The 26405-nt window shown below is 38.7% G+C and overlaps 1 protein-coding gene across 1 annotated transcript in view; it reads left to right on the top strand.

The window, feature by feature from the left end:
• Window positions 1-921: 921 nt before the first annotated feature.
• Window positions 922-26405, top strand: part of ABCB5 (ATP binding cassette subfamily B member 5) — a 34408-nt gene continuing 8924 nt past the window's right edge. The window contains exons 1-21 of the mRNA XM_064675453.1: window positions 922-1049; window positions 1723-1818; window positions 2798-2885; window positions 3046-3094; window positions 3919-4063; window positions 4504-4570; window positions 4804-4995; window positions 6058-6229; window positions 7176-7300; window positions 9638-9812; window positions 10721-10834; window positions 11697-11807; window positions 14124-14249; window positions 15594-15797; window positions 16645-16815; window positions 19358-19519; window positions 19984-20208; window positions 22209-22355; window positions 22845-22949; window positions 23733-23810; window positions 24864-24947. Coding sequence (XP_064531523.1) covers window positions 1770-1818; window positions 2798-2885; window positions 3046-3094; window positions 3919-4063; window positions 4504-4570; window positions 4804-4995; window positions 6058-6229; window positions 7176-7300; window positions 9638-9812; window positions 10721-10834; window positions 11697-11807; window positions 14124-14249; window positions 15594-15797; window positions 16645-16815; window positions 19358-19519; window positions 19984-20208; window positions 22209-22355; window positions 22845-22949; window positions 23733-23810; window positions 24864-24947 — 2589 coding nt within the window. The 5' untranslated portion in view covers window positions 922-1049; window positions 1723-1769. The remainder of the gene's footprint in view (window positions 1050-1722; window positions 1819-2797; window positions 2886-3045; window positions 3095-3918; window positions 4064-4503; window positions 4571-4803; window positions 4996-6057; window positions 6230-7175; window positions 7301-9637; window positions 9813-10720; window positions 10835-11696; window positions 11808-14123; window positions 14250-15593; window positions 15798-16644; window positions 16816-19357; window positions 19520-19983; window positions 20209-22208; window positions 22356-22844; window positions 22950-23732; window positions 23811-24863; window positions 24948-26405) is intronic.

Below are 26405 nucleotides of genomic sequence, written 5' to 3'. Positions count from 1 at the left end.
TCAAATTCATCGGCATATCTTTATTCTTAGTTGAAATTCACCAGACACAGTGATGCAATTCTGCAAATAAGGAATGACCTTGCAGATGGCTTTTACAAGCCTGAATGTTTCCTTGGACAAGAGACTCATTCAAATAATCCCTCACCTCTGCTTAGCGGCAGAGTTTTCTAAACTAAAATTCTTTCAGTTCAAGTAATGATGAGACTCTGTGTCTGGTTCTGTGCTTCTAAATACAAGAGAGACATGGAGCTCCTGGAGTGGGTCCAGCATAAGGCTATGAAGATGATGAGGGTATTGGAGCATCTCACTTATGAGGAAGGGCTAAGGAAGTTGAGCATGTTTAACCTGGAGAAGAGACGACCAAGAGTGGATCTTATCAATGTCTCTAAGTATCTGACAAGAGGGTGCAAGAGGATGGAGCCAGGCTCTTCTCAGTGGTGCCAACAAGAGGGTGCAAGAGGATGGAGCCAGGCTCTTCTCAGTGGTGCCAAGCAACGGGACATGAAGAAATGGGCAGAAACTGATGCACAGGAAATTCCACTTGAACATGAGGAAGAACTTTACTGTGTGGGTAACCAAGCACTGAAACAGGTTGCCCAGAGAGGTTGTGGAGTCTCCTTCCCTGGAGATATTCAAAATCCATCTGGTTGGATCAAAACTGCTCTAGGAGACTGCTTAAGCAGGGAGGTTGGACTGGCTGAATTCCAGTGGTCTCTTCTAACATTAACCATTCTGCAGGACTCAAGGTGGAAGCGATGCCCCAGTAAGGGGGCTAAGCTGCTCGCCGTGCGCGGTGTGCAGGGCCGGAGGCGGCGGCCGCTTTCCGAGGGACCTGCGGAGGGCGGGAGCCGCCGGGCGGCATCTTCTTAGGGGCTCAGCCCTGCTGCGGCGCCGACCTTCACCTGAAACCCGAGCCGGAGGAGGGAGGGCGGTGCCCGCCGCAATAACACGCGGGCGGGCGGCGGCTGACCCGCCCTGCAGGGACCGGCGCGGCCGTCGGTGGCCGCAGCCACCAGCCCACCCGTGTGTGCGCAGCGTGGGCTGTGAAGGTAAGCTGAAATAACGTGAGGGAGAAAGCACAGTTAGCAGTCGAACAAAAAGGGTGTGATTATTTACTTATTTATTTATTTTTAAAATCCGAAGTCGATTAGGCATTTTGTTATCATTATTACTTTAGCCTTCATCAAATTCATGTGTGGCTTTTCATTTGGGGTTTCGGAGGTTTTTGTTGTTGTTTGGTGCTTTTTAACCAGCATATTTGATAGACGAAGAAGAAAGGTCTAGAGAGACTTGCAGCACCAGTCATTTGCTGCCTCTAAATCTCTCCTAGTACCATATGGCATAATGAGTGCATGTCTTTATCATTGTAATAATGATCATATTATGACTACTCAATTAGTTCTAGTCAAACATAAAGTAACGAGGGAAATCCTCGATTCTGTAATAGATCATCCACAATAATTTCTGTATGACCTCAGGATTTAGCAAAAAAGACTACTAAAGCAGGCTACTGAGCTAGGTCCCCTTGTAAAAGTGTGCACTGTTCCTAATATCTCATTAATAGTAGTTATTTTGTCATGCTGTTACATATTTTATTTTCTTTTTAGTTGTTGTATTTAAATAGAATAAAGTTGAGACCAAGATGTAATGAGTCATGGAAAAATCCACAGAGGTGAACTCTTTAAATATTTACTAATTCTAAATGTTGATTTTTAAATGCAGGTTTTGATTCATGCAACTTCCTCATAAGGATACAACAAAGAAGAACAATGAAGGACCATTTTGTAAATTCCACAGAAAAGGACATCTCTGATGCTGGTAGGCATGAACACTGTATGCGTGTTTGAGGAATATATTCCACAGCTTTGAATCCAAAGATGTACTATAAAGCTTTCCTTAATGTTATAGTGGTTTTGTAGGAGATAACACAATGAGTTTCCACTGAACTAAAGCCACACCTGTAAAGCGTTTCTGCATGAATCATTCCATCAAGTTCAACAAAAGTCATTTATGTGAGTAAAACTATTTAGGAGGGTCCTAGCCTTGTCATGAAAATGCTGCTGAGGTAAGATAAGATGGAAGCACATTGTTGTTTTTAAATGGTTGTCTAAACCAGTCATTATAGACTGACTGACATTAAAAACACTGTGTAGAAAATTCTATTCATAGTGAATCAGCAGTTAAAGTTAAGGTAAATGTAAATTAAATAGGGAGTTGCTGCTGTGAGGAGCCCGTTTTCTCCCCATGTTTTACAGCTGGTTCCCTACTGTGGTTGCTCATCAGTTTCTTTAGATACTTATTACATCTCATTTTATATGAATTTATAATTTTAAGATTCTCAGGGTAGGACTCGTCTTTCGTGTTGGTTTCTGAAGCCTCTAGCACAAAGAAAGTGGAACATGTGGCAACTACTGCAATAGAAAGAAAAAATTATGATTATTACAGGCAAAGACATGTTTCTTTAGTTAACTTCCATCTCTTCTGTGCGGTTATAACCTTCACTCTAAGCAAATCCACTCATTTCATCAGGGCTTCTTCTCATTTGCATTCACTTCTGTAAGCGTTTGAAGAATTAATTAACTCTTTCTTTTGTTTCGCTCTTGGAAATGGAAGTGGAAGCTTTTTTCTGGAGTAAAGAAGAACTGAATAGAAGGGAAGTTTCAAGAAAAATTCACTGGGCTCTTTCAAGGACATGAGGAAAACTCTTTAAATGCAAAAGTCTCAGCAGTGAAAGATGCAGGAAATTGGTGCAATAGTTAGATTATTAAGTTAAAAAAGTCTGCTTTTTCTTTAACAGAATCTGCAAGCAAGGGATATGACAATCCCTCTTTCCAACATGAAGAACATCTTGAACAAAGTGACAAATTAAAGCTCAAGAGAAAAAAGTAGGTATTATTTGAACTCAAGACTTTGGCTACTGGTAAACTTGTTTTATAGGGGCAGGGGAAGGAAGAGTTTATTACAGCTTTACAAAAACAAACAAACAAACAAAAAAAACCCAAAATCAAACCCTTACCTTAATTAGTCTTTTGTCTTTTCCTCTAGGAAAGAAAATGCGAAGTCAGAAAAACGAATGGTTGGCATTTTTGAATTGGTTAGTGTCCAGTTTAATGGCCTGTTTTATTTCTTCTTTTCTTTATTTGTCATTATGAGTTGCTTATGAAGTGCAATTAATAGGCAATGAAAAACCTGAGAAAAAGCCTGAGACCTACTGATTCTAAATCTCTTTAAGTTTTGCACTGTTATGTCAGATTCCCCTCTTGGTGGATTGGTGGCACTGACAGCAGTTCAACCTTAGTGCTATTGGAAGATGAAGCTCACCCCTGCTGAGGCTGTTCTAGGACTGCACAGGCCCTTGCCTTACCTCTAGTTACAAATGGTTTATCCTGTGTCTGAACATCTGATGGATCTGCTCTCTGAGAACCAGGAATATAGTTTTGTACCAGTTTTCTATACAGCAGCTATTCCCAAATAGCTCTTATATGTGGACTTGCTTATTCTGGAACAGAGAAGTTTTATTCTTCTCTGTTTTATTCCATGTCCATTTAAACCTTAATTCTGGTCAATAACTCACTCTTGTTTACATTGTAAAGGCATTATCTTAGTAAATATGTAACCTAATGGAACATGAAATGGTATTGTACAAAGGTCATCATCACTTACAAATATGTAGTTTTTTCTAAATGGAGAATCCATGTTCTGCCAATATTCGCTTAGCAGTCTTACTCAGTACTGGTTTAAAGATGTGTTCAACTACTACAAGATTTTTATATTCTGAGTTTACTTTCAGTTAGAACGTTGTTACTTTGGAACATGTTGGTAGAAACAAAGCTGTTCTGTAGGTGTGCTGTACTGTAGCAAATACAGTCAGGTGCAATGTCACTCTTTTTTTTTCTCTTTTTTTTAATACTCACGTAGTTTTGCTATGCCGACTGGATGGATGTCCTTTTGATGATAGTTGGTTTGATCGCAGCTGCTGCAAATGGTACTGGAATGCCGCTTATGATCATTGTCTTTGGAGAGATGACGAACAGCTTTGTGCTAAGTGGTGTGGAATCAAACGGTAAAAAGTTAAAATTAGAATTCTCTGCATATTGCTTATGTTTTGCTACAGGGGCTAAATGCTTTTTGTCCCCCAGACTATGCACTTGTACATATCTAACAAATAAATAAGATACATTCATCCTCCTGGAAATAATCCAGTCATTTTAATCAATCTTTAATGACAAGGCCCGGACAGAACCAAAGCATTGGATGTGCTCTTCATTAATGAACTTCGACTTCGGTGAGATAGTAAGGACCATGACCAACTTCTGTATCATCAGTTATCAGACATTAATTGTTTAAAAGTAAATGTGTATTTGCCAAATCATTTTGTATTTTGCAAGATCCCACTTGCAAAATACAAAACGTTCCCAAACTGATGACCCCATATTGCCATGAATTTATCTTCTACATATAGCACTTTCACAAACATTACTACTTTTTATTTCCCCTTAACAGATACTTCAGTAAACAGTTCCAGCTGCCCATCAGTTCCAGGTGTGGATATAGAAGGTGACATGACAAAGTAAGAGTCTTTGTAGTCTTCCTGTTAGTAGAGTATCAGAGAATTTTCTTTTACTGTGTTATCTCTTTGAGCAGAACCCAAATGTTTGCCTTCTCAAAAAGATTTCCCAATAATGCATCACAGGCTTCAGTATTTAATTTAGTATGATAAATCAAGACTAGTTGTTGCTTTGTGTTCTAACTTGTCTCGCAAGATACAGTGGGGTCACATGGGCTTTTGTTCCCTTATTCCAGGTTTGCTTACTATTACGTGGGAATTGGCTTTGCTGTGTTGATCCTGAGCACCATCCAAGTATGGACATTTTTGGTTGCTGCTACAAGGCAAACAGCAAGGATCCGGCAGAAGTTCTTTTTTGCAGTGCTCCATCAGGAGATGGCTTGGTTTGATACTACCCAGATCGGAATGCTGAACACCAGACTGACAGAGTGAGGGCTCTGCTCTTTTTTTACACGCACACACACACACCCAAGTATGACATTTAAAAGAAAACTGCCATTTTTCTCTGTGGAATAGCGTACACAGAGTTAAGAAAAAAAAATATCCTTTTCAGCTTCATTTGTGAAGTATCTGTGATACATGCATTGGAAGGGTTTCTGCTGTGAAATGCCTGACACTGGCTTTCTAATGTCCATGAAGTATGTGGCAGTCAGTGCTAGATAAACACCTCTGCTGCCTCCACCTAGTTTACAAACACTGAAAGCTCTGACATTTTACTGAATGAAAATGAGCTTGTACTTGCATCCAGTCAGATCTCAGGCCAGATCTCTGTCCAATCAGTTAGTCTTTGGAGCTTTTCCATAAACTTAAATAGACTTAGGGATAAGTACTGTAAACCTCGAGATGCTATGGGACTGTATGTGTGAGCAGAATTTTTTAAATTTTTTTTTCTGGATTTTAAAGTAGCTTTGGACAGAGCTGTGTCCTGAAAGGTGTAAGAGAAGCTTAAATGAAACCACTCTCAACTCTAGTATTTCTATGTTCTGGAAAGAGAAAATGGAAATTATGAAAAATTGAGGTTATTCCAAATAATTTTCTGATGGAATGGAGGTAACCCTTCATCTGAGTCTGTAGCTAAAACTCAGAACATGAAATGCATCAGAGCTGAACAGAAGAAATCGTTTGGAGATGGTCCTGTTGGATGAGGAGGCTCCTTGACTGTTTACTTGTACTGTTCCATTTGGATGCCTGATAAGGGAACTAGGTCATTTGTGACCCGGTGACAGGGCATAGAAACAGCACAGAATGATGAAAAGTACAGTAAATGAAAATACAGTAAATGAACCCTTTAAAATAGGAGGTTTCTGCTGTGTTTTGGCTACAGAAGAGCCTGATGGTACAGTCCAGTAGCTGTGGTTAGAAATTTGACTGTGCCAGGTAGGAAATGGCAAAGCTACTGACATTAGGCCCCACAGCATGAAAAGGAGGGGGAGGGAGTCGCAATGAAAGGCATTCCAAGCTAACAGATCTTTTTTTATTATTATTTAAAGGGACATCAACACCATCCACGAAGGCATCGGAGACAAGATCTGTATATTTTTACAGTTTTTTAGCACATTTGTGGCAGGGATTATTATAGGATTCATCTATGGGTGGAAGCTCACACTGGTGATTTTGGCAGTCAGCCCTCTTCTTGCTGCATCAGCAGGAATTTGGTCAACCGTAAGTGTGTGTGGATTAATAAACAAATACTAGAAAAACATTACAACTCTTATGCACAGGAAAGGGGGAGAGAATGGAAGAAAAGTAGTATGGTTTCTAAGTTGTGAGGTTGGCCCCACATTTACTTTATGATTTCTGTTCTTTTCGTAGCCTTTCTCTGCGTTCCCAAGCACATACTTGTAAGTCGTGTTCCTTCTGCCTGCATATTCTGTCCTTATGCCATGTTACAGGAGGGTAATGTGCATCAGAGAATCTTCCTTGCGCAGGGATTTCCTCATGCAGAGCATTGGGGAAGCTCAAGCACGTGCCTGTGACCCTCACTTTTCCCTCCCAACACATACTTTTCAAGTTCTTTTAATCTGCACTTACATGTACCATGTCTCTTGCAAATGATTTACCAAGTTGCATGCTGCGTACAGAGTAGATCCTAGGACATATATACAGCTGCTGTAGACTGTAGTGATATAAATCAGCAAAATATCTGGAGAGGGTTTCCTTCCAGATAGGAAAACATTTTCTCATTTTGTGCTGTTGTAGCCACATTAATGGGTATGGCTCATATTCTTAAGTGGCTTATATATGATTCTGTGGGGTTTTATTTTCCTCATTAAAGCATTTCAAATAAGCTAGGAAGAAGAATGTTAGAGGCTGTAAAGCAATTGACTTGCTTACTTCAATGTCTGCTGGCATGCTCCAGAGCAGCTATGGCACACCTCTCTGCTCCTACACACATCCTAGTGGAGCTCATAGGCTGTCTGTCCTCAGCTTGGGAGAAAAGCGGATCAGTCATGAAGCTCATCTGATGCTTGTGTAGCATGCGACTGTAATGAGGATACAATGAAACATTGAGCTGGATTTGGGGGGAACTCAGAGGAGATGACCTCCACTTTCCTAAAATCTCATCCTTTCAGTAGGCTGCAATAACATCTGGTTTTCAACTTTCCAGCTCCTGGCGTCCCTTACTGCTAAAGAGCTGTCTGCTTACGCCAGAGCAGGAGCTGTGGCAGAAGAAATTTTGACAGCTATCAGGACTGTTGTGGCTTTCAATGGACAGCAGAAGGCATTAGAAAAGTAAGATTTTAACTAATAATTATATTTAAAATATGGAAAAGGAATTTGGGTTGTGAGGATTTGGTTTATTTGGGTGGGTATTTTTATTTTTTTGGGAGAGGCAAAGGAATAACATTCTCCTTAGAATAATTTTGTCTTTGTCAATGGACAAATGACCTGAAAACAAAGATGTGTAAGTAGACCTAGTCAGTGAATACAGGCTACTTTGTGCTATCATTTCAGCATAGATAAGAATTTCTCCTCTGATTGAGATCTGGAGTTCAACTTAATGTGGAAGTGGTGGAAGGGCTGTCTTCACCTAGTAGTCTGACATAGCAGAGCGATGATCAGTTGCTTATCTTATAGTGCACGGGTGCTCTCTTCTGATATTTGAACTTATATTTAAGCTACACTGGATAACAACCTTAAGTAAAATCACATTATTGATTTTTACTACTTTCATGATTTGCAAATACCACTTGTAGTTGATCAGTGTTGGCCCTAGTCATATGTAAAAGGTGAGGTGGTTGTGGCTGCCCATGAACTTGTTCACATATATATCAGATAACTCAACAAGCATAAACAATAACAATCAGTATACAAATAAAGGGCATCATTGATTCCATGCAGCTGGGAGAGGCAACCCAGAAGACCTGATTCGTGAAACTCTTGTATCTTTTTAAACTCTTAAGTTTACCTTGGTCTTGTGCAAAATTTCTAAAGTGATGTCAGCCCTAGCTCAGTGTCCTACAGCCTTTATTTGTCTGCTTCTAAGGACTGAGGTCTGTATCCTGCTTACTGGGAATTGTCCTTAAGATGCCACACTTTCTGCTTACACAGTAAAGGCAAAAAAACCCCTTAAGATGATCTAGATCAGTTGTCCCCCCTCCTCTCCATCTTCTGCAATTACCAGTGTCTGAAAATCTAATGGTAGGAGCTGCTCCAGACTACTTCGTCTAAAGACAAAATAGCTGATACCTGAGTAACTCCATGACAGTAAGGCCTTTCCTTTATGTGGTTGACTGGTCAGCCTGTTCCAAAACTCTACCTCCATTTAATGTAAAAACAAACAAACAAAAAAGCAAACAGAAAACCCCCACCAAATCGAAAAACCCCATGGTGGCTCTACTAGGAACAGACAAACTCCTATCAGGGACTGACTAGGGCATTTTGCAGATATGGGTTTGTGACTCCTATGCTACTCTTGAATGCTGGTCTCAGAGATGGAAAAGCATCCTTTTGCTGCACAGTGCCTCTACTGACCACAAATGCTTACTCTTGCAAGGGACCTTCAGTCATCTTCTCTTTGTGGCAGTGACTTGGCTTTTCCTCTGTAGCTGAGTGATCACATGTATTTGTCACACTGCTTAAACCCAGTACCCACTTCCCTGGAAGACCTATGATGCTGCTGACTCAAAAGTAGGGCTTGGTTTGAAGAGCACAACCAAGTCAGAACATTTAAATGTATTTGGCTAAGAAATGCAGCATTGATGACGTGAGAAATTTACATGAACAAAATTAATGCAGTTTTTAAAGATTGCTTCTCAGCTGACTGAATTGCATGTCTTCCTAGTACAGGAATATATTGTATAGAAAATACATATTGGGGGAAAAAAGTGCAAGCTGCTGAGCATGTCACTGGAAGTAAAAAAATACACAATTCCTAGGTTACACTTTCCATAATGAGCTTGAGTAAATGAAAACTACTAACTGTAAACTATAGATTAACGAATTTGAAGTATCCTTAGAAGAAATCATTCTCACATTGAACTTGTCAGTCTTTATACTGATCTTCTGTGTCCTCTTGTTTCCTGTTTTGCCGTATTAATCAGTAAATTAACCTAAGGGAAAGATACTTGACTTCCCAGAATGGCTAGTAAGAGAACAACTCTGGTATCAGAGGGAGCTCTCTCTCATTTACCTCCTTCCCTAGTGCCTGGGGTTGTTGGGGGGGTTTATTTTTATTTTGCCTTTTTAAAACATGGAAGACTAAACCTTACCTCTGGTAGATAACACTGATAAAACTTTGTCAAGGTTTTCTTTCAGAATTAATGGAAACAAGTGGTTCAAGACAGGTATTGTGTTTTCCGTCATGATAACAAAGTCATGATGCTCAATTGTTTTCTTAATCTGTCTTCCATAACACATAAGTATGCCAATGTTGCCAGCATGCGTCAGAGTAGATTTATTCAGATGAATTATATCCCTAATAGTCCTCTGTCAAAAAAAAAATAATCTGTATTCTCTTTGAGATTTTAGTTTTATTACATAAATCTTTTTAATTAAGAAAAGGGCACTGGGAAATAGCAATCAGAATGGCATGTAGTACCTGTCAAATTTTTCCTTATCCACTTTCAGATACAATGCTAACTTAGAGACGGCTAAACGTGTTGGAGTGAAAAAATCCATTACCACCAACACATGTCTAGGTGTTTCACAGTTTGTTATCTTTGGGTCCTATGCACTTGCATTTTGGTATGGAACCAAGCTCATTGCTGAGGATGAACATTATGACATTGGCCGTCTCTTAATTGTAAGTACATCAATGCAGCTTTGAAAAATGTTTTGTAACTTCAGGAAAATAGTTATACAAGTGGTGTATCTATTTTCCACCTCGTGCTTGCTAAATTAGCTGTTACAGACTAACTTGGTATAAAAGAACTGGAAGGTATTCATCTTGCCTAGCTTTTGATATAACAAGCTTGAACAGGACACCTTGTATTCCCACTCTAATCAATGCAGAGGCAAAAGTATCTGCACTTTTCTCACTTGTCTTGGACTCCATTTGTAGAGTAGGATGAACATCCAAGAGCTGGTGGTTAAGAAGTGAAGACAAGTAATCTGGATTGCCAACAAATTTCTACCTAAACAGAGATGAAGTGGATCTCACTGGTGTGCTAAATGCGTACGGAGAAGTTCTGAAGATCTCATTTAGCCACAATGTCTTCTGTGCATTTTGTTGTTGTTTACTTACGTGTTTTTAACAGTACCTTACCAATATGTCTTATGTCTGTAATGGTTTGGGGATATTTAGCTATCTTATCATCATCACAAGTTTGGCTACATGCTTAACTTTCACACTCTCCTCAGTATGCTTCCTCACAGCATGTTAAGTGAATTGTGTGTTAAGAAAATCTGGATTAAATTTTGTGAACCTCTTAACTTTGGGAACATCTGAAAAACAACAGAGAAAGATATTTGTACATAATAGAAAATGCAATAACATTAAAAAGAAAAGTGATTCATGCCACAAAGGCATGTGTCAGTAGTTATAATTTACTCCAGGAGAATGGAGTGTACATACAAGCAACTGTGAAATACACCTTTCACTTTTGTATTTAATTTTTCTGAAAAGGGTTAAATGCCAAAGTCTTTTGAGTGCACATGTGGGCACTGGTGACTTTGTAAGCATTAAGTGTGATGCTCACTCTATCTCCACAGGTGTTCTTCTCTGTGCTTGTTGGAGCTTTCTCCCTGGGCCAGGCAGCTCCCAACCTGGAGAGTGTGGCTAAGGCACGTGGAGCTGCCTATGAAGTATATAAGATTATCAATAAGGTAAATATCTAAGTAAGTAGAATACAAGGCTTTCAACCACACTTAATTTCCCCTTCCTCTCTTTTTTTTATCTCTTGAGATATAACAAAAGCACTCTAAAGCCCCCAAACCATAAATTCGATAGATGCCTACCACAGAAACCCATAATAGTTCATATGAAGGACACAACCTCTTTATTTGTTGTAATGAATGCTGGGAAACCTAGCGTGTTTATCTGAGATATATGGTTGAGGTCTTTCTCTAGTGTTAGACTTTCAGATCCAGAGGGAAAATGGTAAGGCACTGTACTAATTTTTAAAAAATGCATATGTGCAGAATTGCAGCTGAGCTGTGGTTTATTGTGGAAGGAGTTGGTGAGGAGGGGATTAGTATTGCTATTGAAAGTTACAATATTAATAATCTGTGATGCTGATGTTGGTATGAAAAAGTTTTCCACATTATCTTGGTCTTGCTGTGCTATGCAGCAATTGCATGTCTGTATATGTAAAATATTTTAAGCAAGTAGGACTAAAAAGTTCATGGAGAAATGGCTACACCGTTCTTCTTGATGTGAGTATAAAATCTTCCTGTACAGATTACTGAGGGCCATTTTTTGGCTGCAAGATAATGCAGTTAAGTTCTGCAATTACAGATTTTCTCCTGTGGACTTGGTTGCATTTGAAAATCTTCTATATTTGTCAAAGTAGAATTCACAGTTACATGTTCCCCTGTAATCAGCGTCTACCGAGTAAAATGCAGCAACTCTGCAATGATATACTGCAGTGTAAACCAGCAGCTGAGAGAGTAAACAACAATGTAGCTAGCAGAAATAAAAGTTCCAAAAGTGACATAACAGTAATAGATTTTAAAAACCTCTTTCCAGAAACGGCTCATAGACAGCAGTTCTAAGGAGGGCTACAAACCAGACAAACTCATAGGAGAAATTGAATTCAGAAACATCCATTTCAGTTACCCAGCGAGACCTGATGTTAAAGTAAGTGTTTGGTTTAGATTGCTGTACTGAAATTCTTCAACTTGTATCCATATTTTTGTCTAATCTTGTTGTTCTAGAATGCCAAATGCGTTCCTGTTTGGGGGGTGGACATTATTTTTCCCTCAATAGTGCACAAAGCTCTAGATCTACTGTCACTGTCTATCTGTTCACAATTCTCTTCTGGAGGAAAAATTTAAGAATATGTATTGCTCCTAGTCTGAATTTCTGTGAACAAGCACTCTGATAAATCAAAAAAGATTTTTCAAAATTAAAACTTCCAGACTTTAAACAGTTAAGTCAGGAAGTGGCTTTTTCCAGTTCCTTGGTCATTCAGAGTTGCTATGATATCCCATGTGAAAAATTATCTGTGAGGTAGACTTTACAACAATATGTTATCAAATGGATTGAAACGTATCATCCTAAATATACATTTGGAAGTCAAAAGTTATATTGGGCAGATGTTAAAATTGCTGTTCGATAAACTGTTGTCCCTGTTCTTTGCCAGTTCAATTTCCTTTAGTGACCTATGTACATCATCTCATGGTGATCAATTACTTTTTTGGTGACACAATTAGTATGACCTCTTTGCCATATTCAACAGTTTATAATCTTTTGAACACCTTGATAAAGATAAAAGAAAAAGGAATTTGCTGCTGTTGTTGCTTGATGAAGAAAGAGATTGGAATAGAGCTTTCAAATGCCAACAATTAAAAGCTCGATGTGCTGATTTAGTGGTGAGAATGGGGAGCTTCATATCACTGTGGGTATTTCTTTAGATGGCTCTTCCTACCTCAGTCATCTGAGGTCTGTCCCACTGAGTATCAAGTGTGTTTCCAGGACACTGGGGTAGCTGAAGGGCAGACTCAGAGCTGGCCTTCCTTTCCTAACTGTGAGTTGGTGCAATGCATCTTCTGTCCCTCTTAGGTTTGGGAAGAATTCTTACTTCCCTCCCATTTGGCATGCAGACCCATAACGTAGCTTATCAGCCTGAACAGCATTTTTAGGAAGAATATGAAGACTCTGCTCTGTCACTTCATATTTCTGATCTAAGTCAGCCACTCTCCATACTAAGAGCATCAATGTTATTTAATATATCCAAAAGGAATCAGCAAAGGTGTGCAGAAGTTATCCACAATCTCTCAAGGAATTGATGCAATACAGTATAATCTCCCCTGTCCACATTAAACTAAATCAAAGAGATCTAAGGAGTCTAGATATTGCTAGTTTTAATCTTGGCAACACCTTGTCTGATGAGTTAGAAATAGTCTATTATGTGGTTGTGACTATTTGCATCTGGAGATACTATGGTATCCAGAATATGGTTCTTCCTTGATAATGCAGGCACCAGGATATCAGCTTCTTGGAGATACAAACCCTGCTGGATGTAAGACAGGGAAAGGAGAGGAATATTGCAACTGTTTTAATCTCTCATTGCAAAAACATTTGTAGGCAAAATTATAAATCAGCCTGGTATAAACAAGAGGAGTTCCCATAGCAGCCAAATATTTTGGCAGCTACACAGCATTACTCGTATATGACATGGACATCTTTTGAGGTAAAATGTTCTTTAATGTGAAAATAGCAACAAAGATACCGTTAATCTGTAACTACTCCCCAGGTTGCTGAGTCTGTTAACAATAAGGAATGAGATTTACTAAGGGCTTTCCAGCAGTTACCTGGTCAAAACAGCCATTTATATTCTAAAAATAGAAGAAGGCAAGTTTGTTTCTCAGCCATCATGTTTAGCACCTGAAAAATATTTTTCTGTGATATTCATAATTGAGTGTTATGCCATTGGCTAAGCACTGGAAAATGAAGGACAGCAGGAAAATGGAAGATCCCAAGCCTGCTATCAGATCACACAAACTGAAGAAAATGAGCTATCAAGTTTAGAGTATTGTGGCTAACTCTGTATTTGTTGATTTCAGTGTGCTGGGGAATTTTCCCAGGAACTGGAATGCAAGGCAACTCTTAAAATGTTTCTTGGCATGAACTTGACCTGTTCCAGTTATCAATCTTCTCAAATAATTCACAGGCTTGGTTTGGTAGCCAGAAGGATGCAGGGTTCCCAAAAGACAGATTGCATTTAGCCATCCTGTTTCAAAGGCTAATACACTTCACAAGCATAGATGCAGCCTTTTTCCTATCAGTGCTTCAAAATATTCTCAGGGGCAATTAACTTATTAATATTGCCATACCTTTAGACTGTGGCCCTTACTACTGCCTTGATTATTACTGAAGTTATCTTGACAAATTATTCTTTAACCAAACTTGTCAAACTAAGATGTGTTTGTTTGTTTGTTTGTTTATTCCTAGATCCTCAAAGGTCTAAACTTGAAAGTTCAAACTGGGAAGACCATTGCTTTAGTTGGTTCCAGTGGCTGTGGAAAAAGCACTACTGTTCAGTTGCTGCAGAGATTCTATGATCCTGACCAGGGAGAAGTGAGTGTCTGTTTGTGAACTGTGAAAACTGAGAGCTATTAGGACAAGCATGAGTTTCCCATATTGACTGAACCTCGTTTTCTGTTTGTGCTGAATTTGAGCATATGTCTGCATCATCTGTATTTCCACAATTTAAATTTCAAATGAAATATCTTCTCCGGTTGGCTTAACTTTGTTATACTGCTCATTCTTACAGTACTATGCCACAAAACAGCAAATACCACAAGTCTTTTAATATATGCAAGATCTGAATTTAAAATAATTTTTATCAACAGTTGACTTCTAAAATTCTGTACGCTTTTTTAAGCAAAGCATAATCTAACAACGTTCTGCTGTATTTTGCTTCCTTTTCATTGCATGTTAACTAAAACCTGGAGAGAATTTTCCTATTTTAAATGGTTGTTTGCTTGGCTAGTTTTTTTTCCTCTATCTGCTAACCCACAGCAAAAGTTTCCATCGTTACGCTTTGTATGTATATTTTATCACTGAACACTAAATCCAGTCAGTAAATGGTAAATACTTGTCATAAGAAATTTCCAAAGAAAAAAGAAAAAGGGGAAAATAAATCATATATTTTTAAGGAAAATGTAGGTTTTATTCTAGATATTTGAGGAATGCTACTTAGTTGCTACTGCTAGTTAAAAGTAGGTAAACATTTTAAATATTAAACATTGAACTATCAGTGCATAATGTACCAGGGCGACTGTTATCGACATGTTTCTTAGTGTTTCTGTGGCTGTTCATTCCTGCCCCCATGCCTGATTTTGCTGTGCCAATGTTCATATGACCACATTGCAAATTATCTAGGTTAAAAATAGCTTTCCCTTTCTTTTTAGTCAGCTTGGATTATTTCTTTGGTCTGATGTAAAGCACAGCCACAGAGGCGATTCTGTAGCCACAACTGTGAGGACAACAAACTGACACAGGGGCATGAGAACCGGGTAAAAAGTATGCAAAGAAGCTGGAAAAGTCTTAAGCCAGCTCAGATAGGATGGTTATTGGGGGAAAACAAACAGACCAAAAAACAAACAAAAAAACCCCAAAAAACCCAAACAAACAAAAAACCCCAAACAAACAAACAAACCCACCACAACAACCAAAAAAAACCACCAAAAACCCCAATATCTTCTCTGTTTATGCTGCTACTCACCATTTCCCGGCTTGTACAGTGGATAGAAAAACTGCAGTTGTAGCTTCTCCCCCAACATAGGTTTCTACTAAAGAAAACATTTTTTTCTTTCTTGACCTTGTAGCTGATACTCAAGTCAAGTAATGGTAATTAGTTGCTTAATTAGGAACACAATGCATTTCCTCAACTTCTTTAACATACTCTTTTCCTCTTAGATTACCTTAGATGGTCAGGATATTCGGTCACTTAATGTAAAGTGGCTACGAGAAAATATTGGAATTGTGAGTCAGGAGCCTGTTTTGTTTGCAACCACAATAGCTGAGAACATTCGCTACGGCCGAGAAGACATTTCTGATGCTGAAATTGAGCGAGCAGCCAAGGAAGCCAATGCTTTTGACTTTATATCTAGACTACCTGATGTAAGTTCATTAACTTATTTTGAGTGTAAGAATGGAAGGTCCATTTAGGCTGGTGTCCTGTTTCTGAGAAGGACAGCATGGAAATTTATGATACACTACAACTTCTCAAAATACTCTTATAGCCTCCAGCAGCTTTCAGTTTAGGGAGTTTTTCAACTAGATATTGTACCTTTGGTTGCTCTCAAAGGACTTCTGCTGAAGTCTGGGAAAAAATGTCGATGCCTTAACTGAGGAGAAAGAGAGCTTCTCAGCTATATTGCCATCCTTAATCATCTCATGAGGCATGGGAAGAGTTGGGCTTTTAAAGAGAAGATCCAGAAATCCAAAATCCTTTGTCAGAAGCCTGTCTGTACATTGAATAGCAAATTGGTGGAGTGACTGGACTTTGAGACTTACCACTTTAGAGTAAGTGACACAGTCAGTAAGAACCAAGCAATGGCTCCAAGTGGGATGTCTCAGGTTCAGGAGGCAACTTTATAGGTCCTGGTTTGTCCCTATCATTCCAACCCTTTTGGAAAGGTAGGCAGTTCTCAGTAAATACAGAGATGTCTTTTCCAGGCTCACCTGGAGAAAGCCCAGGGTTTGGACCACTCTCTGAGTGAGCAAGAAAGATCATGTTTTTAAAGAACCATAAGTTCAAAATTAAGCACCTAAGTGTGCAGTGGGGGTAGGAGGGTTTGGCTAAGGGCTAGCTGGATGGATAGAGTTCTGTGTTTGCTCTGCTGATGCTCAAGTCACATGGATCAAGCTGCCTCCTGTCTAGAAGCTGAGTATTTACATTGCACAGAGGAGTGAGAATTTCATTTGAGATGTCCCACAACTTCTGTTTTGTTCTCTCCTTTCTCAGAAATTTAACACCATGGTAGGGGAAAGAGGGGCTCAGCTGAGTGGAGGACAGAAGCAGCGAATAGCTATTGCTCGTGCCCTAGCAAGAAATCCCAAGATTCTTCTTCTGGATGAAGCTACGTCTGCGTTAGATACTCAGAGTGAATCCATAGTACAAGCAGCTCTTGATAAGGTAGGACTCTTGTTACTGAAACTACCAGCTGCCTTGAAAAGGTGCAAGAGCACTTAAGAAAAATCAATGTTTGATTTTCAGTGCAGGTTTCCACTGGAACTGAGGACACTGGAAAATAAAATTTGGATGGACAATCAATTTCAGTGTTTTAACAGGGAGTTTGAACTATCAAAAATTTACATGGGAATCATGTTTGCTTTTTAGGATTTTTGGCTTTGCATTATTACTAATTACAAAGACGCTTAGACATGTGGAACTGTCTGTGGACCTCCCCTCTCTTTCTCAAATAATAGTTGTTCATTTACTGGTCAAATATTGATGGCATCTTATCAAGGCAAGGTATGAGGACTGAATAGCCTTTTTCAGGTAGATATATAGAAATTTATATATGATATTCCTAGTATTTGTTCTTCATTGAATAGTTGCTTCATAATTTTCACACAGCACTTGGGATTTAGCCATTTTCTTTCTTTTCAGAGACAGTGCAAACCACAGGACAAAAGCAGAGCCAGTTACAAATACTTGAGTCTCTGCCCCACACCTCTTTTTTATCAGCCCCATAGCTCTAGGGTGGGTGCTGCTGAGAGACAGAGAGAGCTGTCAGAGCTTGTACCCATGTCTCTGATAAGCACACAATACCTTCTGCACAGCCTTCTTTCATCAGCAGTTTCCAACAACATGTAGTGCAACCTACTGACTGAAAAAGAACTTCACGATTGGGCTCTAGTGTTTTTTCTTTTGTTAATATTTATTTTAATGTACTTTTAAAAACTCAGTGAAAAATCCTGCTTTTCATTACAGTAGTTATGCAGAGAGATACAAATTACTAGTATGGCTCAAGGGAAATACAGAATTTGCCATCTTCATTGCCAGTCAGTTTAAATCTCAAGTAAAATGCAGCTGTTTGTTATATTCGCATGATTCTACTGATATTAATATTGAGGTAACATATAGATGCAAAAATTATATATAATTTTTATATTCATGATATAATTGCTGCAGAATTTAACACTAAACTGATTGATGCTTCAGACATAATTTAGCTTTCTTCTGCATGTTTTTTAATTTCATGATCAAATACTTACTTTTTCTAGAAGCTCATTGCTTCATTTAGTGCATAACAAAGAGGGAGGTCATTTAATTAAGTGGACTGTTCTGTACAGAATTCCTCATCCTTCAGCATGTTCCCAGAATACACCAAAATGAGCCTTGAATTATAACTTAATTATCTTTTCACAGCTTTTTGATATCCATCAGTGTAGTCCCCAAATGGAATTTCCAGATTTCAACATCCCCGAGTGGAAAAAATGATGCTAATATTGTTCATTATTTTTACAGCTGAAGAGCAGAGATATTAACCTCATGAGTGCTCACACTTTCTGGGCGGTCATGTACACCTGTTTGTAGTCTGCTCTTTTTCAGATAACTCTGAATCTTTTAAAGCATTTTGCTTGTTCTGATCACAGCTCCCGGCTGCAGTGGTGAAGGCTCTAGGCTTTAGGGCACAGGCATGAAAACTGCACTGCAGACCTCTTGTGACAGGCTTTCAGTGACTTGCATCAAATCCATGACAACTTGATGGCAGGCATAGGGGAAGAATTCAAATATCTGTGGAAGCATTCATCCACTACAGCTGCCTTCATCTTCTTCATGCCTCTGTTCCTGTGCCCATATGATGTAGCAAGTAACTTCCAGCAGGCCCCTGGACCACAGAGCATGCTTGTTGCATGAGGTCCCCTTGGATTTCTCCTCCTGCCTCCATGCCACCATCTGCTCCAGGCATCAGGGACGAGGGAAGCTGACCTCTACAGCAGTTGCAACCTGGCACGTGCTACTTTGCTGCATGAGGACTGTGTGTGCCACTGGTCTGCTGGAGAGGGGTGGAACATGTAACCTCCTGACTGGGATTCAGCAGCTCTTTCTACCAAATCCCAACAGGATTATTGTCAAACTATCTTATTTCAAAAGACTGGGAAAGTGCTTTATGGAGTAGCTCAAACCCATTTCTGACCCCAGTTGTGCTCCACTCCTCTGCACTTTGCTGCTAAGCCTTGTCAGAAATCATGCTGTTGTTGTACTTCCAAAAATATGCATGGGCAGTATATAAAGAAAATATCCATTCTTTATATACTTGCTATCCTAGCTTTATTTTCAGAAAGATCTAACTATTCTTACTGCATTTCCCCCTCATCCTTACATACACATGGAAACACTTTATGAGCACTTTAGCTCAAACAGTTCAAGTTTCATAAAAAGTCAAATAACCTTAGAGTCTTTAATACCTGTATTGCCTGTCTAAAAAGATTAATGTGGCTTTCTCTACCTAAATTAGTCAAATGAAGGTGTCCTTAGACTGTTAAACAAGGGACATGAAACCAGGAAGAAAAATTCTTCGCTTTTAGAAAAGAAAATTATTATTGAAACTTTGATTTTTATTTTATATTACAAATCACGAAAATAACTTTGTTTTATTTCTGTGCTGTTTTCTTGCGCATTTGTACATTGATTTTTTTTTTTTAATTTTTTTTTGTATTTCTGTAAGGCTCGGGCTGGACGTACCACCATTGTGATCGCTCACAGACTGTCTACCATCAGGACTGCTGACACTATTGCTGGTTTTGAGAAAGGCGTCGTGGTTGAACAAGGAACACACAGTGAACTCATGTTGCAAAAGGGAGTCTACTATTCTCTTGTAATGCAGCAGGTAAGGGCAAATTTATTTATTTTCTTCCTCCATTTCACAAAGCTGTCAAATGATGGTAGGTGGAGCCATTTCCTCTCTCTACTTCCTGCACGTTGTCCAGCTGGCGGCTGCTCAGTCACTCCAGTCTGGGCACAGACAGAGAATTGCAATTCTTGGGGGTTTTACCAATGAGTGTTTCACACTTACATAACCCAATATGTCAAAAACATAAGTGAGTTGAAGGCACAGACTACGTAATTATGTACTTAACCACAGAGGTGTTAGATTCCAGGTGGATTCCATAGATTGTTAAAGGAAAAGAGGAACAAAAAAATGAGGATCGAATAGTCTACTCTTGCAGACTGAAATAATGTATCCTATAGGCAACACACAATTAAAACAGCAGTATTCATGAGCAAAAAAATTTACTTTTCCTTTTTTCTGCTCAAAATGCCTTATAATTGCACATCCTGAATTCTCACTAGGGTTATAGCAATGATGTTCAAGATGATGGCACATCAGAAGATAGTGAAGGCACAGAGGCTGTAGAATATGAGGAAAACATAAATCTTGTGGAAGACCTGACTCTTCAAGATCACTTTGAAGAATCTGTGATCTCTGGCAGAGGCAGCATTCGAAGAAGATCCAGCAGATATAAGAGCACATCTAAGAAGTCCTTTGAAAAAAGGAAGGAAAAAAAGGAGCTGGAGGTTGGTATTAGAATTTCAGTTTAGAATTTTAATGATAACATAAACAAAAAACTAAAACACAACAAAACCAAAAAGCACATAACTTTGACTACTTTTAAATAGCTGGCTGCCATGTAACCTTCACTCTGGTGCTATTACAGTCAGTACACACCAGACTTGAGTATTTGTCCTAGGAATCTGGGGACAAGCACTTGTGTCTTACCAAAAATCTTCCTTTTAACACTACTGAGTTAGTGTGGAACTGGAAAAAACTTGTGCTATTGATTTGTCACGCTTCATACAATTAACTGTGTTATTTCACTATTATTGATGTTTCAGTTCTATCTAATTAAAACTAGTTGTGAGATTTCATTTGCAGGATTCTTTGCTTCCTGGTACACGCAGTTGCAAATATTGGTGAATAATGCTATCCCTGGGGTGTGCATACCAAAATTCAAGGGACTTTGGAGTATCATACTACATTTATGTCAAACTTTAAAAAAGAATCAAAACTCTAATATTTTGAGCAACATTTTAAATAAAAGATCCGTTATTCTCTCTTAGTATATGCTCCAGTTCTAGAGGGTTTTTTCCAGATAAACAGTTTAGTTGACAAATGCCATATATAAATAAAAGACATACAGGAAATTCAGGTTTTAGAAACAGAACTTTGTTTTGTCAAAGTTGAGTAAAACTTGCTCATGGCATCGATAAGAGCTGATTTCTAATAGATTCTGGATCAGACTTATGGTAAGCAGCTCAATAAACTTGATTTTAATTTTTTTCTATTTTGTATTACTCGAACTACAGCTTTTTTTTTTCATGAAATGCATTGGAAGAGTTGTTTGCTGTATTTTGGTGGGTTTGGAGTTTTTTTAGTTTTTTACCTGATTTCAGGACTCTTGAAGTGAAGAAATAAAATCTAAATTCCAAAGTAAAACCATGAATCCTTTTAAACCTATGGAAGTTAAGATCTCATCTGTAATATATCATCTGATTATTTAAAATATTTATGGAAGCTTTAGTATGATCTTTATCTATACATATTCCTTCTCACTAAAATATAGCTTCCAGCTAATACATATTTCAAGTAGAAGGAAGGAGCTGGATCCATTCCTATTATCACATAAAAAGTTATGCAACCTCAAAAGATACTTTTTGGCTCTGTATTAATACTGCTTAAGACCTCAGAGGAAGTAGTGGGTGTCTATGCTCAAGACTTCAATATTTATCACATTCAGAAAAAATTAAGAAGTCAAGCATCCAGCCATTGTAATTATTTCAAAAAGATCAGCCCACTTTTATAGTTGAGGGTTAGCCACCCTCATTCAGCATCTGAAACACGAGATAAAATAACCAGGAAGCAAGAGCAACTTGCTTGTAATCCTGACTAATATTTTGTCTCCTTTCTGATGCTTTCACTTTTTGCTTTTCCAGAATTCCCCCTGTGGAGGCATAGGCACTTGAATAAATTTGTAAAGCAGGACAGGACATTTTTTGCACTTTCAAAGCAAATACAGGCTGACTCTTACATATGCCTCTTTCATGCTTTTGGTAATGATGCATAGGCAATAGTTTGCAAAAAAGAAAAATGACCTCTCTACCCAATTGTACCACTGCCAGCCCACTAACATTTAGCTGAACTGGAGAGATCTCTTCTGTGCTCTGAACAGTGAGACTTTTAGTTCTTTATAATGATTGCAGTGCTAGTTGCCATTCGTGATGACCAGTCCTATTTGACTTTCAATTAACTGTCCTGGCCCTTCTCCCCTCACGACTTAGCCTTCTGTTTTTTGCCTCCAAATTTTTACAGTGCAGTTGACATTCTAGGATATGAAACAGCAAAGCAGCAGATCTCCAGCATGTTTGCTTGGTCTGAGTGCACAAAGAGGGCTTTCAGCTGCTTCCCAAGACAGTTCACTGCTCAAAACCTAATGAGCACCCACTTTCTGGGGAATTTTATGTTCTGCAACTTTCCAAGGAAAACCTGAAGTTTTTTACTGATTCTTTTCTTCTTTTAGGAAGAAAATCTCCCTGATGTGCCTTACTTAAGAATCCTGGCTCTGAACAAACCTGAGTGGCTCTATGTACTGCTGGGAGTGATTGCTGCTGCTGTCATAGGTGGGGTCCATCCTGCATTTGCTGTTATATTTGGAAAAATCATTGGGGTAAGTTTTTTGGCTGTTGTTTTTTCAGGTTTTTTTGGGGGTTTTAGGGTGTTTCAGGTTTGGGGTTTTTTTGTTTTTCTTTGGTTTTTGTTTTTTTTGGCAAATGGACATTGCAATCCTGAGCTTCCCTCATGCTCAACCACTCAGCCAGTTCTTCCTCTGTAAGTCTCTGGATGGGCTTAACTTGTATAAATGAATCCATTGCAAAATGTTAAAGGGTTCCTCTAGAGGCACAGCGTGGTGGAACTGCATCTGAGGAGAGGAGGAACGTTGATGGAGCTGAGGTAACAAATTAGTGCGATGTAGGTTAAATGGAAATCTGGACTTTGTCCTGGTCCTTAAACAGAAAGTTGACTGCAAACTGATTTCGAGATCCAGAATACTTGCTAAGAGGAATGAAAGTAGACAAGCTTCTTGAGATGACGTTTATGTAACTGACACTCGTCTATGTACTCATTTTTGTGGTTTGTTTTTATTTTTCTTGCATAGGCTTTTCAAGAAAGAGATCCAGTAAAGAGGAATAAAAATACTTTGGTCCTTTCTTTGATGTTTCTTTTACTTGGAGTGATTATTTTAGCGGCATACATAATCCAAGTAAGTGTCACTACACCGAAATGTTAAAAGTTCTTAATTCCCCATGAGGCTGCAGATATAACTCATGTCAATGCAGTCTGAGAAGCAAAAAAGCAATCAGAGCTTAAAAAATATACAGAAGTGCCAGTTCTCTCTGAGATATGTCGGGTTTATGGTTATGTTTACTTAAAGATATATGTCTGTATTTGCTGTTGGTTTAAATAAGCCACTGAAGGCAATGTGAATTCAGCATGATTGAAATCAAAGTTGAGGATCTGCCCTTAAAAGTCAAAGTTAATACTGACATTTCTCACTGCCAGTCTATAGGTTCTTGCCAAAGTAAGTATAAAATAGACTCCTTCCATACCAGGCAGTGCTTTCCATACCATCAAGTAAACTCCATTTGCTGTCCTCTTACGACTCCTTTACAGATTTCAGGAAATACTTTGTGCCCATTGATGTCCATATCATAAAATCCATGGTATGACTTCTGTGAGAGAATGTCTCTGGTTGCAGTCAAGAGTAGGGAGGTCAGTGACTGGATTGGGTTGATTTATCTTGTATTGCTGGTGGGGCATAGGAATAAGGTATTACAATGAAGCTCCTGCCTTCCTTGACATGTTGCTCTCTTTCTGTGGGAAAACAGAGTTTTATGTTCCAGGAATGTGAAGGATGCTTTTCCTAGGACAAATGTATATTCACAGGAGGTTGTAGGAGACTTTTTGGTGTAATTGCTTTTGTTGTGCAGATTTATTAACAGAGTTACTGCACCAGATGAGAAAATATTACTCTTTGCTCCCCCAGGGATTCATGTTTGGGAAGTCTGGAGAAATGCTAACAATGAGACTGCGCTCTTTGTCCTTCAAAGCATTACTTCAGCAGGTATGAATTACGCAGCTAGGGTTTAAAGAGAACTAGGTGTCCTTTGAAGACTGTTATAAGGTCCACGTGTAGTCTGGAGAAAAGAAAACAAAAGCCTGTCTCTTCTACCACTAGCTTGGGAAAAAGTACGACTCTCCTGGAAATGTCCTAATCCATGTGCAATTCAGTTGAATGCTGCTACTGCAAGTAGTTTAATTTTGAAGGAGTGTCATTGCAAACATGCATATTTCTGGCATGCTAATATGCACACAGTATGCAGCTGTCTGTGTGTGCAAGGATGACCAAAAAAGTTTAACTTCCCTTTGCTTGGGTGGTCGTGATACAAGTATATAATATATAGATGTAAGTCTAATCCATTTAATTATTTATATTTAGATCTACATAATGCAATCTATAGCAAATAAAAAATCTATTAATTTTTACTGGAAAAAAAATCAAATTTCCCTATTACCCATGAGAAGAATGAAGTTATTTATGTTAAACCCTTCCTGTTAGATTGTGCAGTTTTGCTATTTGAGAATCACAGAATTCTCATTCTGTAATAATCATGTGAATATGTAACCTGGCACTCCACACACCCACTGGGGACAAGAACCTGTGTGTTCGTAGAAAAATCTGAAAGGGACTAGAAGACAATAAATTGGTGAGGAAAAAACCACCTGCTGTAGCCTTTGGAGGTAAAAGGGTCTCATTTTCTTTCAGTATGTACAAATCCTTTTGGGTCCCTTCCAACTCAGGATATTCTATGAATCTATAGTTGATGGAATAGATAATTCATAAGAAGAGAATATTTAACGTCTTCAGGCCCAAGGAACGTCTGAGTAAAAGGGATTTATAATAAAAGTTTCTAAATGGGCACACTGGAAAAAAACATCACAGCCAATAACACTTCGATTGTGAACAATTAGATGTTCTCAAAAGAATGCTGCTTTTTAAGCTTTTTCTTTTAGTTCACTTGGAAATGCTGACTACAGAGAAAGAATATTCAGTTAGTCATCATGACTTGTACTTTCATGTAATTTTTGAAACAAAACTAAGTGTCTTTTCTTACAGGATATTGGATGGTATGATGATCAGAAAAATGCTGTTGGTGTTCTGCTAACTCGCCTTGCTACAGATGCTTCCCAGGTCAAAGGGGTATGTTGATTCTTTTTTTAAGGTATTTTTTTCCTTAGAAATATTAATTGTGATTGGCAAGGGACACAGGATTATTTCAGAACACAAGGTAGTAAATCTACCCTACAGACTGGCAGATGGATTTACACTGTGTGCTGCAAACATATGGGAAGGGATTTCCCAGCTGATAATTTATGAGAACTATCAAAAATCCAGCAGATGTTCATGTACCTTTCATGTCCCCCCCCACAAGTCTTTAAGCTAAGTATGTAATAACTGTAGACCATTTCACCATGCAAAGTGAAATCTGCATATGTGCTTGGGCCACAGTCATTGGACCCCAGGTTTTTACACTTTATGATGGGTGTCACCTGAATGCCATAAAGAGGTTTGCACCTGCAGACGATGCAAACCCTTACTGACCTCAATGAAGAGAATTCTTCTTCCCATCCCCACAAAATGTGCTTCACAAAAAACAGACCAAACAGTAAGAAATACCCTGGCATGAATGAAGAACACGAGGGAAGGGCAATGGTCAAGGAAGCGAATGACTAAAGGCACTGATATGGGAGAGCTGGACACTGGGAGGAGAATATGGCAAATTCTGTACAATTCCTCCAGCTGCTCACCTCATCAGCAGAGCCTGACAATCTGCCAAACATCTCTGTGTATCCCCTTCTCTTTTGGGGTTGGGGACAGGATAGTGGAAATCACTGCAGGACTTGAGGGGTAAAGTTTACTAGTTTATTTTAAGATGTCTTTTTTTATTTTCTTTCCCTTACAATTTGTACCTTAAAAAAATCCTTTAATCCCTACATTTTTCAGTCTCCAGAGACTTTTGTTTCTCTCTTGTCATCCTTCATTATGGGCTTGCAGTGAGAAAAGAGTCTTTGACAAAATTTAGTAATTTTTATCTTTTAAAAGTTTGGTTTTTTTCAGTGGCACTGAACTATATCACTCTGTCAGGGCAGTTGAAAGGAGGGGGGTGCACATGGTCCCCTACTACAGAAAGCACCAAAGGGCATGTACAGCTGTTGTTTTCTCTGGAGTGCTATATGGTGTCACTAAGTCAGTACCATGCCTCATGCTGCACTGGCTGAAGTTTCCAAATCCATCTTTATGTGCAACTCCTAGAACATATGGCAACAATTCACCCTGGCATTAGTTTAGTTATTACTATTTTAAATTTTATTGAACAAGAAAAACCTTTTCAGGGCAGGAAAGTCTTTGGCAAAAGCAAGGATTCCTTTCTCTTCCCACCCAAGGATTTTTGGTTTTTTTCCATCATGCCAAATTTTGGAAGATGAACTATTTCCACAGGGCTGTTTGCAGAACTTTTTTCTGCAAATCAGAGCCCACCCAGATGCTGGATGCTAATCATCTCTCATCTTAAAAAGTTTTTGATGAAAAGGTTACATGGGCTGGGAGGAGATGGGAGTTCTTCAGTAGTAGTTAATCTTTCCTACTCATTATCCCACA

The sequence above is a fragment of the Pseudopipra pipra genome, chromosome 1 (assembly GCF_036250125.1).
Source record: "Pseudopipra pipra isolate bDixPip1 chromosome 1, bDixPip1.hap1, whole genome shotgun sequence".
Classification (NCBI taxonomy): domain Eukaryota; kingdom Metazoa; phylum Chordata; class Aves; order Passeriformes; family Pipridae; genus Pseudopipra; species Pseudopipra pipra.
Note: the sequence above shows the minus strand (reverse complement) of the source record. Positions and strands in the feature narration are given on the sequence as shown.